The 15,826-nt window shown below is 38.5% G+C and overlaps 1 protein-coding gene across 2 annotated transcripts in view; it reads right to left on the bottom strand.

Moving 5' to 3' along the window:
• The window catches only part of OSBPL10 (oxysterol binding protein like 10), a 138,024-nt gene that overhangs the window by 65,627 nt on the left and 56,571 nt on the right, over positions 1 to 15,826 (bottom strand). For both annotated transcript variants that reach the window (XM_075418958.1, XM_075418957.1), the window contains 3 exons: positions 14,812 to 14,987; positions 12,969 to 13,048; positions 1,468 to 1,659 (listed from right to left, as the gene is read on the bottom strand). In XM_075418958.1, coding sequence (XP_075275073.1) covers positions 1,468 to 1,659; positions 12,969 to 13,048; positions 14,812 to 14,857 — 318 coding nt within the window. In that variant the 5' untranslated portion in view covers positions 14,858 to 14,987. The remainder of the gene's footprint in view (positions 1 to 1,467; positions 1,660 to 12,968; positions 13,049 to 14,811; positions 14,988 to 15,826) is intronic.

Here is a 15,826-nt window from a genome sequence, read left to right as displayed (position 1 = left end):
ACAAAAAGTTAAAGTTCACATGCCTCCTTATAAAATTTTGTTATGCATTGTTTATCTTAGTATCATTTTCCCTGCCTGAAAAAAACTCATTTCTTTTAATCTTCAATCATTACCATATGTTCAATGTCTAAGAGTTTTTTATTGCACCCCTCTAAGTTGTTCTCACAGGATTTGGTGCTGCAGCTGAGGTATGACTCACATCAAACATAGCAAAATGATTATCTTCCATGATTACAGATTAAAGTCCTGTAATATTTATCTGTTTGGAATGACATTACATTGCAATACACTGCAAACAAATGAGCCTGCAACCTCTAGGCCTTTTCTGCAGGGATGATACCTAGCCACATATTCTCCGTTTTACTATAGGCTAGTATTTTTTTCTTCCTTCCCAAGTGTAGTTCTTTGCATCTGTTGACTTTTTCCCTTCCCAACTTACTATGATCAGCGCATTACTATCTCTCTCTGAAATTTCTTTCAGCCCTACCCAGCTTCATTTGACCAAGCCGCAACAGCTCCCACTGTTTATTTTATTAATAGGTTTAAGGTGCACTCTGAATTCAACCTATGAGAGTAAACACATTTAGTAAGGTAGAAACAACTTGGGGGAGATGATTGGTAGGCAAAGACAAGATATTCTCATAATAAACAAACAGATGTGTGTATTCTACAATGTAAAGAAAACGTGGATGATATTCAGACAGCGTGCTCTTCATAGCAAGGAATGACTACTGGTAATACAATAGAGGATACAAGTGAAGTTTTCACTTTTAATGTTACTAGAGTACAAACAAGCATTCTTCATCAGGATGTGCAATTTGAGTCTTCACTCTGAGCACGTACTAAGAATTTATTGTTATATTATTGTTGTCTGGAAGACAGACAAACCGATATACAAGTTATACTTCTTAAACCCTGGTAAACACGTTTGGAAAGAAACATGCCTCCTTGTTTGCTTTTCATGTGATTAATATGGACAAAACATTCTTTCATCACAAGGCCAGCAACAGAAAGTTGACAACTAGTCATATAGAAACAAACTGCTGAGCGTGCGGAGCTGTGCCTTCTTTCACACTCATACAAGGTTTGGGGTTTTTTCTAGTTATATTTAAATGCTTCTAGGCCCTCTTTCCCAGCAAAATCTGAAAGGTTTTGCTGCATGCAGCTTAAAAGTGATGTTCCTCCAGCACTGCAACATCACTGCAAAGGCTGGGAGATGTGGCAAATCTACTTCCTCTTTCAAGCATGTGCACACACTGATTTTAACATCGGCTTAAAAAAGCCTGCATACACCAGACTTTAAGCTGAGCCAGAAGTAAAGACCACCTTTTGCTCAGCGAGGGGTCAAAACAAAGCAGTCAAAGTCAGGAACAAGGAGAACTAACAACTTGCCAGACTTGATTGCTTATTCTAAAGCAAAATGAGCATTTAGAAGTTATAGCAAAACAGCAGACTTTTATCTCTTACCTCTCTGACTTCATGGAGTTGACCAGAACACTGGCTTTTTGCTCTTCGAGCAGCTGCAGGTGATTTGTGGTGTGTAATGGTTACAACAGTTGGTCCGCTTTGATTCATATGTTTCTGGCCACTAGGAGATGCAGAATTAACTGTCCCAGGCGGCAGCAGAGATGAGCTTCTACTTCGTGAGGATGAAATGCTCTAGAACAAGCAATGGGATGTTGACATTAGCAACTTTTACACAAGTAAATCATTCACAATTCAGCCTATAGATTTGTCCTGTTCTACTTTCCTCACAAACCTAAATTTGAAGGTGTAACTGTGTTCAGGACTGGTTCATTACTCCTGAACCATCTGTATTGCTCAGCAGGAATCTTCTTGGAAACATTGTGGCTATTGCCTTTGTTTCTTGGATTGTCTGAAATTGGCCTTCACAAAAATCTTCACAGACTCTTACATATTAACATGTTGCTAAGTTCTTACAACCATACTTTTTAGGAAAGAATAGGAAGGATTTTGCAGACAGAGTAATAACAATGCCAACACACATATTTTTTACGAAGCCGTTGGCCTACAAATCACCAAACTGGTGTGAACAGCAAGGAAGAAAAAAAAAAATCTTAATGCTTTCACCTGGTGAACTTCTGAAACACTGCAGTGCTGTTTTCAACATTAGAGGAGCTGCAATTTTGGCAAGGCCAATCCACACACCAATTAACCATTAAAATTTAAAACAAAACATGTCTTAAACAGTCAACACATTTTGGAGTAAGCTTGGGATAAACCCTAAACACAAAAAAGGCCAGAAACAGATCTCCAACAGTATCTGCAGTGTGAATACTAATTAATACTAATGAATATGTGAATTAACATACAGCCTATAAAATCAGTCTGAACATTTAAGAACTTTCTCTGTTCTTATCTAACCATTTGTCAGTATTGCCATCTTGGCTTGTTTTCTGCAGCCCTCAAACCTAAGTTTTCCTGGAGGTCTTCTGGACAGCAATTCTCAATCCAGCTCAGATGTGCACTAGAGCACCATGGGATATCATATATAAAAGTGCAATATAAAAGAGCTTTTCCCTTCTACTTGAACTGCTGACTGCATCTATAAGGTTAAAACTGAAACAGTGTAACTCTTACCTCATGAAACACAAACCACTTCAGCAAGTGACATTTAATAGCACTCTAAGAAAGTGAGGTAAATATACTGCCCTAAGGGTGAAACAGCATTTCACCTCTCCTACAAACCCTGCACAAGTAATGATGGCAGCCTTCAATGTTGCTAAGATAGTTACCATTAATGTGGGCTACTACTCTTGAGTCTGCTGGCAAGCACACAAAAATATCGCTTGGGTACAATCTCTCTTCTAATCCCTCACAGGTCAAACTTCGCAAGTCTGTGGTAATTTCATTGAAAGACTTTAAATCCGAGGTGGACAGGTTCTCACTAGCACTGGAATTAAAGTCACGAATCATGTTACCACTACACTGACTATAAATGACAAGGCAGATTATCTGGCACTGCCAAGCAGGAAGAGTGAAGTAAGTTACCTGACCCCTCTTGCCACCCACACACAAAACTAGACTTCAGACTTTCTGAGGCATTTAAAGGTTTAAAAAATTGGTTATCACATTCCCAGTGTGCAAAGAGCTGCTATACTCAAATAATCATTATGCCATTGGTCTGGACTTAAGATTTACAAACACTTCCAGGAATGATGGTCTGACTCTGTTTTTGCAACAAATATATTCTTTAGTACGATGACTAATAAGATTATAATAATAATAAGCATCTGTAGAATCAGACATTCTAAAACTATCCATCCTGGCTGACAATTCATAATTCACAAGTTCTAGATCTGCAAATAAAAAAAAACTAACATAAAACAAACATGGAAAAATTCATGCACTGTTTCTGTTCAAATACAGAATCATTACGGAACTGTAGGAGAGAAATAGGTTTCAGAAAAAACAGCTGCCAAAATAATCTCATTTAACCTGCACACTGCAAGAGACATGTTCATAAACTGAAATGCATGTATATTCTAAGTTAATATCTATATCATTGACATTATTTTGCAATGCAATGCTATTTTTCCTCAAGACAGTGTTTCAAACTGCAGTGAATTATCATCGGTAGCTGACCCATGGATCACAACAGACACCTCGACTGCAGCTCACACCTCACATGTTCTCTCATCATGCCACCTAATATTACGCGCCTTTCACCAAGCCCCACTTACGCTTGGAGTCATAAACTTGATTGTGAACTATTAGCACAAAAGCTGCTTAGCTAGCTGCGATTTTTTTAACTGGCTTTGTATCAGAAATAAGTAATGAATACATTTCCAAGAAACAGATACGCCCATTGTTTTAGGAGGCTCTTAATTCAGATCAGATTCTTTTTCCTGCAAGATCCGCTCTAGTTTGTATCACAACTCACTGGGCTACATCAACTATACTACTAAACTATGACTTGAGGCACAATAAACAGTCTGTGAGACCACAATGCATTTAAGATGGCTTTTCATTAAGTTCTGCAAAGGCATGTGGCAGCTCACAGCAACTGTTGTTGGTGAACAGGCATTTAGGGCATGGAGTTTGGGAAACAAGGGAGCAGGAGAGAAAATCAGGAAGGCCAGCCCATCTACAGCTTGAGCAGTGGGTGGTGCTCAAGAAGGCTGTCCTGCTGCAGGGACACTAGGTACCCTCAAACCTCTACATATGTAAGTTCACAGGCTGGCAAGGACTGACTATATCACACTGCCCGGTGCGCCCAGCGTTCAGCTGCATGCCTCGCCCCACCACAGTCCTATGTGATCTCTAGGGCAAGATCACCTCTGCTGGTGAGCCTCTCCTAGAGTTCTCTCCTTCCGCTCTCAGCACAAGATAGTTATCAATCCTATGCAGCTCACCAAGTCAGGAAGATTGGCGATCCTGAATTAGCACATACAGCCACAGTCTGTGCCAAGTATCAGAGTCAAATACGTTGGTTTGAACAGCTCCTACAGGTCTATACGCAAATTTTCCTCACCTCTTCGTTTTCTGCCCCTTTATACCCTTCATCCATTTAGTGACCCAACGTTTCCAACCAATGTGCCAGAAAACTCCACCAGTCCACGACACAAACCCTCTAGCATTTCATTTAGGGTTATTCTTTAGAGGACATCCGTAACATACAAGCTGTAAATGAGCTCAGCACCGGGACCTCTGGTTACCCATGAAGCTATCCCTAGGCAAGACCCCATGATAAATGTAAAAAATTCCAACTTACAACTAGCAGAAGCAGTCACACACAAAATGCAGGTGAATGTCTGCAGAAGGCAGTTTCTAGAACCACTCAAAGCCTTTCGAAGTGAGGTTCCACTCCTCGATGGCACAACAAACAGCAGTAGGGCACCGTGCCTGCTCCATCCAAGGTGACGGAGGCGGCAGCTAATTTCTTCTGACAGCTTCTTCCTGCCACTGCCAGAAGAGGCCTCTCCAGGAACGACACACTCAGGCCCTGATGCACTTCTGCATTTCACAACACATTGTCAACACCTATGTCCCAGTCAAATACTTGACTCTTCTTTTGCAGAACTTCTTCGGATTAAACACTGGGAATGACTAGCATCTCTTTTGCACTGGTACACACCTGTGCAAAAGTCAAAATTTTCCATTTTTCATAAAATGTTAAAACCTACATGATGTTTTTCACAGCTAAAAACACTCTAATTACACATCATACTACAACAGACTTTTAAAGTCACTCTCCCAGGAGATCAAAGCAATGACAGTACCCGATGGATCTTTACTCCTAACTCCTTGCTCTTCCCCCTAGTGCTACTGGTATGACTGATCAGCCCCTCTAACTATTATCATAGCTCGTTTTCTTTCGCCCTAGAGCTTTCTGGTTTGCAAATAAATAAATAAAAAGATAGTGAAAGTCTGATGAAAGGAAGACGTAAGCTCTTCAACAATTACTCATGCATAGTGCCAACAATGAGTCAAGAAATCTACAGGCTGAAGGATCCCAAAAGCACTACAAACATTCTTCCCCGAGGCCACACTTTACCATTGCTCCAACAGTTTGCCTGCTAATAAAATGAAACTAATAAAAAGAATAATAAAGAAGCTAATAAAAGATTAATTTGTAACTTGCGTTCATCTTGGGTTTATGACCTAAAGCTAGCTAAAGTACGCCTAGCTAACACAGATTTGGGTTAAGATTTTTATTTTAGTAGACTGTCCATCTCCAAGATAAAAAAGCAGTATAGTGAATGCTTCCATTTGGATATCGAAAATCCTAACAATTAAAATAATGGAACTGTAGAACAGTAAGTTCCAAATATACTAATGTTTTCATGAGTCATTCTCCCTAGAGATTGCCCTTTCTGCTCACAAAGAAGCTGAAGTGGTTTTCACCATTTACTAGAAGCAAACAGTTTTGTTTATTTTGGAAAGCAAATGCAATGTTACAGAGATCAATAAACTAATTTCTGAAGTGAAATGTCGTATCTGTTTATGGCTGATAATCATCATTTTCACAGGCACTGTGCCACAGATGTTTTCTACAGAATAATATATACTGAAATAACATTCCTTTACTCCTCTGTATATATATAGCATAGAACCAATCCATGCATGCAGCTTTAGAGCAATGAGAAGCCACATGCTATCAGAAAGTAATTATGATTTTGAGACACCACCATTCAGTATTTTAATTCCAATCTACTGCTTTTCCAATGCATCCTAAGTAAACAAACACTGATAAAAGAAAAATATGGACAGAGATCTGTTTAATTTACATTATAATCATTCTCAAATATTAAAATGCAAATGACTGAATCTACATACCATCCAAACTTTAGCATTGCAAAGGGACCAGCTTATGATATGCTTTGCACATTTCTTGTAAAACACCATCTACAGCACTAACTTTTCTGACAGAATATTATAGTGCTTCATCATCTTCAGTAAGGCAATACATTTGTCTGCTTCTAAGCAAGAGACTATGATAATCATTCCATCATAAAATCTTTTCTTTGTCAAGAATCATTTGAGCAAGCTCATGTTCAGTCCTAAATGGAATTTTTTTCTGTAGAAGGATTTTGCAAGCAGAGAGCTGTGAGCAACTCTTCATGCAGCTTCCAAAGGGAGGAAAAAAGGTGTCAAACCCACACATATCTACAGCCGAGCATTGCTTCCTTCTCAGCCTTACCACTGTAAGGATTTCCAAAGCATGTTTTAATTAAAAGCACCATTCTTCAGTTGACTTCTATAGGTCAGAGATGAGAGGAGGTGCAGACAAGCATACCAGAGGAGGGAAGAGTGAGCTTGCTCAAAAAGAAAAGAGGCTTGATGTGCATAAAAGAACCAAAACACCACTCACAAAGACTTGAAACTTTCACTAACCTGGCTTTATGGAAACAGTTATCATGCAGACGTTAAAAAAATCCAGTCAACAACCCATTTAGAAATTTAAAGATATCTCCATGGCCATTCATTAATAAGGCAAGAAGAAACTTAACAGAATTGAAGAAGGGTCACCAAAGAGCTATGACAGCCATTCTTCCAGTTGTGGAGAAAAGTTACACATCTGCCCCACAATGATTTGCTAGAAGTGTTGACCTCAAACTTTCAGGCATTACTACAGGTGCACATTACACCTGAACTGCTGCTGCAGTTGCCACTGAAAGGGGCAGGTTTGGACTTTTTTTTCTCCACCACCTCTCCATGATGGCTCTGAGGCTCAGTTGACCTCATGGACAGCCACTCCACAGAGTTAAGCCAGAACAGACACAGAGCTGTAGACACATACAGAATTTTCTGCTGATTTAGCTCCCCAGACTGCCTTTTCAAAGGGCTGGATGATGGTTGTAATAGGCACCAGGAGCACTGCTTGAGGGGAAAGAGAGCAGGACAGTCCCTCAGAGGCAAGCAGTCATCAGGTTGGCTCACTTTTAAACACAAAGTCTCAGACTAAACCGGAGAAAGGTCAAGTTTTGGCCACAGCCATTTCAGCCATCCTCCTTCCAGGACGAAGGAGAAAGCAGGGCTTTACCGGCAGGGCTGCTGGAAGCAGAGTCCAGCTTCCCCTGCATCAGTGCTCACCCAATTTCTCACTGAGCTAGTCAGAGAGCTTAGTTCTTTTTTTGTAAGATGCTGTTTTTTTCTACTTCTGATGCCCAGGGTAGCACAGGACCAGAAACACAACAGAGCCTGCACAAAGGGTGGCAGCAGAAAGAAGGGAACTGGAATGCCATTTACTGCTGCAGGGAATCATCCAGCTGAAACATGAAACCACATCATCCCAATTTTTAGCAGCTCACTTGTGCAGCTCCAAACCAGAAGCTGGACAAGGGGGAGTCTACCTCCTAATTCTAGCACAGACCTAAGCTGAAAGTTACAATCTGAGCATAATTTAAGACAGAAGCTACTTCACAAGATAAAGGTTTCTGTTCCCTGCCACATTCCTGACACACACGGGTTATATGCCAATCCAGCAACCAACTCACATGTTGGAATTAAGAGCTCGTACCAAAACCTGCGTGCTTGCTTTTGGTAGTGCTTTTACAGCCACCATCATTAAACAGTCAAGAAAAAAGGGGCACAAAACAGAACAACTAACAAGTTTGTGACAATTTACGGATATAAAACTATCCTTGGAAGTTACCACAAAAATTATGCATTAGCCTACTTCTTCTTGGAAGTATTTTGTATCACTGAATTCCAATTCGACCAATGCTTTAATTAAAACTTATACAGCAATATTCGCTTAGAATAGTCTGAAAAACCCAGCAATCCTACCCAGACATAGAAGACTTCTTCTAATACAGTGTGTTTTGGCACTTTGTAGAGGTTGAGCAATCTGTAATTAAGTGAAATGAGACTTCTATGGGAATACCAAGAACATTAAGACTATCTTACAGGGTGGGAATTATTTGCCAAAGAACATTATCCTTTTACTGCTTTTTTATCATTAAGATGTAAAATTGAATCAAAAAGTGACTGACTTAGCTTGTGTTACATTCACTTTTTAGCTGCATAGCTCACCTTTGGGCCATTCATTAGGATGCAACAAAATTATTCATTAGTATACAACTTTTTTTTTTTTTGTCTAATCGCTGCTCTGCTTAATTTCCTTCTCCACTCCAGTCCCTAGCTGAAGCTTTAAAGACAGCAAAGACAGCAAGTCATACAGTAGCATTTTGAAGCAGGCAGTAGTTCTGAAAAAGAAAGGAAACCGGTGCTGATCTGGATCTAGTGCAGGAAGAAGGAATGCTCTCATATGAATATTATGCAGAAATAGTGACCCAGCTTCAGCTCTGAAAAACTTTCTCCTAATTCTGATGTTTTTCTATGAATCTCCTTTCCATAACATCTATTTAAGATTTTGAAAACATGTTCTCTCTCCAACATGAAAGACTAGTAGCTAAGAGTTGCTCCACTGGTATTCTCTGAAAGCTTTCTACTGATTGTCTGGTTATTCTGTTATTTTTCCACAGTTAACCTATAACCCACTTGCACAAGATAAACATGTCCCTCACTGCATATTTTACACTTCTCATTCCACCTCCTTCTCAAGTACACAAGTCCTAAAAATCAACTACAAATATCTGCCTCTCATTCTTCCTGTGAAAAAGGTGAGTTTAAGCTGTAGAAGCAGCTGGGAGCAGACACTCAGGCTCCAACTTCCCAGATGCAGAAACACTCCTGTTCCCAGGAGAGACAGAGCTTGATTCTGTTCAAACTCCAGAAGCTTGGAGCATGAGCATCTATCTGCCTGTTTGTGACACCACTATGAGAGACACACAATTTGCAGTTATCACTTACTACAGCCCTCAAAGCATGGGGAGCTGGGGGTAGAGAGAGATCCAGCTCTGCTGCCAGTAGAAGAACAAATCACATCATGGCAGTCCTATAAATAGCAGAGCTATTTTAATAAAACCCAAAAATACACATTTTTGCAAAAGGACATCAAACATTTATATACCCTTCTGTCTCATGACAGACCTTCCCATGTAATTCCAGCCCCTAACCTCAACACAAAAGAAACAGTAAGGTGGCTAAAAGAGCAGTACACTATTTTATGTAAAATCAAAATATTGAAACAGCATGTTTCCACTTACATGCTAATAATTATTAGACTACCTTCTAATAATTATTACATTAGAGTACCTAGAGAAAGAAAAAAATTAACAAAGAAATGCAGCAGTTCTTGCTTCTCTTGCCTCCTACCAGGCAGCGGTTTTGAAGTAAGAAACTTTCAGCAAAAGAAAAAAGGAAGTTATAAAAACACATTTTCTTCTAGCTTTTGGAATCTCTGTGAAGCATCACGCCCTTGTAACAAATATCTAATCTCCAAAGTATAATCATTATAGCATTAAAGCTTTTGATCAGTTGCCTTTATAGAGAAAAGCAGAGAGAAGCTGTAAAACTTACTTGTAGGTGAAATCCAAGTTAGCACTATATGCAGTGCTAAAAGTCAGGGAAAATCTGCCTCTCACATAATACTCTAAGCCTGAGAAGACAGGAAGCAAAAAAGGAAAAAAGTATATTGGAAAAAAAAAGTAACAAATCTTGTCAAAAGAAAGGTTCCTAGGAACAGGAAGGAAAGTTCCTAGGAACTGTACTGCTGCAAGTACAGTACAGTTCTGGAGTAAGAAGTAGAGTCATCAGTGGTCTCATGTGAAGCACATAAATTCCCAACATTTTATTTTCTGGACCGTTAAGCTTAAAATACAGAAGATATAAATTCTTCATTTGCTCTGCGAATTACAACAGTAGAGAATTAAGAGTGCTTCACTAACAGATATGTGAAGTGAAAAGTGACCTAGTCTGATTTTAGATGTTGACTTGTAACACAGAACTAAGAAATACATTTTAGTTTTCTTCAGCATTTCTATTTTATACCAAATGGATCCAAGCTAATTAAAACATATGACTGGCTGTACCAACCAACATGCATCTGTACTCCAGCATCCTATGCCAAGTTTCTGTAACTGATTAGTCTTCCAAGAAAAAGTCGAGAACCCCCTTCCTGCTGTTTGAAACAATCTTTCCTTTGGTTCCTCAGTTAACTTATGCCCACCACCCCTTAGCCAAGGAAATTCTTTTATTTTCTTGTATGATGAGCCTAGGAACCAGAAGAAAGCCACAGCCTCTATGGAAGAGTACAAGAACAAGCCCAGAGAGATGCTCCCCATTCTAAGCCCTTCCTGTTTCTAAAAGTTGCATGTCAGATCTTCTGGGACACTGTCTTTGTATTTAATAGTCTCCCACTTAGTCAAGACTTTCTAATAACATCTTGCCCTTCAAATACCTTTCAAATCTATATACACTTTTGGCATCCAAAGCATCCCAGTTTTCATTCATCTCCTTTTATTCTGAACCTGTTTTTAGCTCATTTTCTTTGAGGCTCCCCTATATTAACAGCTAGCAAACACTTCCTATTCAGCCACTCCAGAGCACTTATTAACACTATACTTCCCCCAATTTGCCCTTTCCCTTCCCATAATCAGGAAAAAAGACTCCAATGTAGTCAAGTTTTGTCACAGAGTTCATTCTGTACAGACAAATAACAACAGTGATGAAAAGTACTTTCCCCCACTCCAGTGCTGCTGTTTGAGAAATGGAAGGGGACTGACAAAAGCATTCAAGGCAAGTACTGAACAGTTAGAGCAGCCTAAGTAATTTTCTTTTTGTTCCCTGCTCCCTTCCTAAGAATTCCCAAAATTCTGTTTGCTTTTTTTGGACTCATTGCTGGACATTTTCACTGTTGTAATACTAAGATTTTTCTCTTGACATACTAATTAATTCAGAGGCTATCAAAATACATAGACACTATTACTGCAGGAGCTCAACATGGAGAGGCAGTATGAAAAATTCTGAACATAAATTATTACTAAGTCCAACAGTTTTTACCTAACAAGGAAAAATGATCCCAACTTCACTCACACAAAGATCAGTTTCAACTCAATTACTGCCATGAGATTTTTGTATTAAAATAGACACCTCTACAGAATTATTTATCAGGAGCAGGGAAAAGGAGAAAAATAAATCCAATATTAAGAAATATTAGCAAATGAATAGAGTATAAGAATCAATTTTCCATTGCACAAGTCTCTGATATCATATATACTGAACAACAGTTCTATTACCTTGTCACAACACATTGTAGATGCTAAACATTTAAATGGGTTCAACAAGCGGCCAGAAAACCTATCGAGGAATAATTCATTGATGGCAATTGAGTATAAAAAGTTATCATCTCTGTCTAGCACAGGAAGTCCCTGAGCTGCAAATCAACAGCAACTGTAAGAGTGTTCTGACAAAGCAGAGTTGCACCCTTCTGAATAGCACTGGGCCATAGCTATGTAAAAACCATACTTAGTTGTCATGCATAAGAATTGAAAGAGTACTGAAACACTGAAGTTACTCATTGTCCTTCGAAAAGGGTTTTAATTATACCATAATTGCTTCCTGATAAGTCCACATCACTCAAAAAGCTGAAAAAAAGGTTGGTTTTATTTTATTTCACACACTTCAGTGAATGTCAGTCTCCCCAAAATACCATCCATCTTTTCAAAGTCCAACTTTCAAAGACACTCAGGATCATGACTTTGACTGCAGTCAACATAAGAGTGATATTCTAAACATCTTGGGGCAGGGAAGAGTCCTTTCTGCTTGCAGTTACATGCATTTTTTTTAATACAGCAAACAATTAGCCATGAGGAAAGCAATCTTTTTCATTCTTGTAAAGATATCAAAAGAAGTGCTTAAAGGACTGAAGATAAGACCAGGACTTTTTTGTTTTCAGTGACTCCGTATTAACACCAAAAGCATACATAAAATAAATACAACTGATTTCTAACAGGGTTGTTTGCTCGTTTTTAATAGAACTCACTTTGAAAGTGTGTTCTAATTTAAACAGATTCATGTAATTTCTATTCGGAGGCAGCAGACACCCTCAACCCTTCATTTTACTGTTTTTAAAGTCCAAACGCTTTTTCACTTGTCCAAAAAATTTATCTGAGGACAAAAATTCTGACATCACTTCCAAAGAGAAGTAAAAATATAAATCTTCATATGATGACCTCTTTCAGATTTGTAAAGAAGCTGAAGACTGACCACTGCTAACAGCTATCTGAAGCTTCTATAATAAGAGCCATTAAATCTTATAAAATGAAATAAAATTAGTATCAGTTAACACTTCTAAATACTATTCAGGACATCACACAGGTGTTTCTTAAACTGTTGATCCAGTCAGTCAATTAACAACATATTGACAGCACCCAAAATGCATTTCATGAACTTCTCACAAATAGGACAATGTTTATTTATTAAGATTGCTCAATTGACTTAAGTCTGCTCCAGTTAGTGAGGAATGACAGCTTGCTGCTTTTACACATAAACCTCTAAACACCAAGCCACAAAAACAGCAGCCAGTCTATCATCCAGATCACACTGTTCATCACCTACACCACTTAAAATATAATAGCTACTTCTTCTTAGTTATTTACCTTAGAATTACCTTCCTTGTGATGCTTGGCACAGGATCGAAGCTGAGTTATCCAGTATTGTTTCTCCTTTGCATCAGCAGCTAGAACAGAAACAAGAAAATGCAGGGCATCACATATACCGATACTCTTTTTCTGCACAGGAGAAGGTGACAGGGCAGGAGGAGGAGGGAGAATTATTTATTCATTAGGACACACTATAAATTCTAATTTATGCTACTTAAATTAAGTATGTGTAACTTCTTCAGTACAACACATCTAAACCTCAACCTTAAATGCTGTGGCCAGTTGGAAGAGATAACAATGAAGAAGACTCATTGAGGACTTATCTCCTAAGAGTGTTATTAAAAGCAGAATTACTTCAAGATTGCTTTTTTTTTAAATTTTTGATCCACTTTTGTTTTACTTGTCCTTCACCAAGAGAGACAAGCCATACCGTAACATTTAGATCAATAAAACCTCTACACTCAGGCTGCCAATCAGCTATCAGACAAGCTACCAGTTCCCAAGATACTTAAGTACTTCTAATGCAGTTCAACTAAATCTCTCTTTAAACCTGCATTCACACGCAACTTCCAGACACAAGAATGAAAATCGTGATTTCCCCTCCACATCTTTAAAAATTATTGAAAAGATTTTCTGCAGTCTGTATCTGGTGACTTCTGTGTAATATTAATAACTATATTTAGGAGAGAGGTTTGGGTTTGTTTTTTCTTTATTTGTTTGTTTTTAAACAAACCACCGCTACAGCAATCTTAATTAAGAATACCAATACAGAGTGGATAATTCCAGTACATATTTTCCTCTTACCTCCTCTGCTATTAAGTACCTCAATGGTTATCAACTCAGCATAAAAATGATTTAGTTATTTGAATAAAATTCATAGATCTCATCAAATTAAAAGTAGCATATTGTAAGTATTTGATAATCTCAAGTGATTGGCAAAGCATGATAATGAAACCACAAGTGTTCAGGATTTCTAGCTGTGCATATTCCAAAGCGTTTTAACAGAAACTCCCATGGTTGTTCCTGTGTTTCAGTTCTACCTATAAAACAGCAACACACCGTACCATGGGGCAAGTCCTGCATACTCTGTCCTGCTAGCCAACTGATAAACTGTGGTCAGAATAAAACTAACGTAATTTTAAACTTTTATTACACTGTATTACATGTCACTTTTTAATGTATCAGTTTATTTTCTGATATACTAGTTTGATAGGAAAGTATCCAGATCAAATCTACCACATTGAAAATACCTTAGCATCAGAATACTGTTAAAAAAAAAAGGGGGGGGGGGGCCAAAATTAACTCTTATACACCCTGCATTGTCTTTCTTACACTTTTGGGAGCAAGGGAAGGCAAAATTCTGTGTTAAAGGTGCATTCAATTATTCCAAGACTGACAATAGCAGAGTACCTTAACCGCCTTCTACGGGCATTTTTCCCTTCTCTGACCCATCAGCAGATTCACTACCACATATTATCTGCAGGATACTGACGGGTGAAAACAATATTAGAAATTAAATGCTATGCTGTGGACAGCAGTGAAAGCAGCTTTTGCTTCCTTCAGAAGCAAACAAGAAATACTGTACAATCAAAATGCCAAAATAACATCTTACAGAAGGCATCTGGAGGTATCTTCCAGCCCTGAAAGTCTATATATTGTAAGTTCACATGTATTTAATTCCAGATTACTGTTCCACTGTGTTCTACAATACAGTATATAATAATAGAGCCGTATAACCATCACCTTCTGACAGTATAGGGAAGTAAAAGCAAAATGAGATAGGACAGCAGAGGCGCAGAAGCGGGAATGGGAGAGAAGAATGACTCAGCTGACACTGTACCTCTCAACTTATACATCTCTCCATTAGCAGAGTAGACCACCAACATGTGTGGCACTTCATCACTGGGTGATATTATAGCTCCAGCTAAAGACAAGGTTCCTCGTGGCTTCTGGCTTTTACTTTGTTCATTCACGAAATACTGCAGAATCCCCGTCTCAAAGTCCAGCACAAAGTACCTGTTCAAAGAAATTGCAATTGTATAGTATTTCTGTTACAGAGTTTTTCACACACTTACTCAGAGCAGCACAGATTGATCTTAAATTAAGACCATAAACAAACAAATAGGGTTAAAGTCATTTTTGTAATAACTCAACTTTGTAAGGTACTGTTATTTCGATCATTAGGACTGTTTTTTTAAGGGCATGTGTGAAATATGATTTTAGTTATTTTATTCTTTCAGATTAATGGTGAGGATCACATACAAGACATAACAGCAAGGAAAGGACTTTTCAACTGAAGAGATTCCACTAAGGAAGTATGAGATTGCTTCTTTTGTGGTGGTTTGGCCCCTCCCCACCTTTTTTCCCCCCACTTATAACCTTGAAAGACATGCTAATTCACCACAACTAGTCCTTTGAAAAGGTGACACTTTTTGCAGAGGGATGAGCACAATTAGAGATACCATGGTATTTTCCTCTTTGTGATACTATTTCACATACAGATGTTGACTGCAATTCTGAAAACTGGCCAAGGGAACTGAACTTTCAGTTCCCAGTTAAGTACTGGGTAGGAAGTATGGACACCCACACATTATAAAACAATTAGAAGGAGAGAGAAGTAAAGTCTAAATTCTATTTGGTCGTTCTGCTAACAAATTCTAACACGGAAAAAACATTGTTACTGCTGATCATATACTTAGCATAAGGAAATGGTCAGTGAAAATCCAGTAATGACAAAGATTGGGGGGTAGGGGCAAGGAAGTTATGCAGAATCACAGTACATCGAGGAAAAAGTGGAAGGGGAACACAGATGGGTGGAGAGGAAAGGAAGAGCAAGAGTAGCACTCTGCCTGAAA

The sequence above is a fragment of the Opisthocomus hoazin genome, chromosome 4 (genome assembly GCF_030867145.1).
Source record: "Opisthocomus hoazin isolate bOpiHoa1 chromosome 4, bOpiHoa1.hap1, whole genome shotgun sequence".
Classification (NCBI taxonomy): Eukaryota; Metazoa; Chordata; class Aves; order Opisthocomiformes; family Opisthocomidae; genus Opisthocomus; species Opisthocomus hoazin.
Note: the sequence above shows the minus strand (reverse complement) of the source record. Positions and strands in the feature narration are given on the sequence as shown.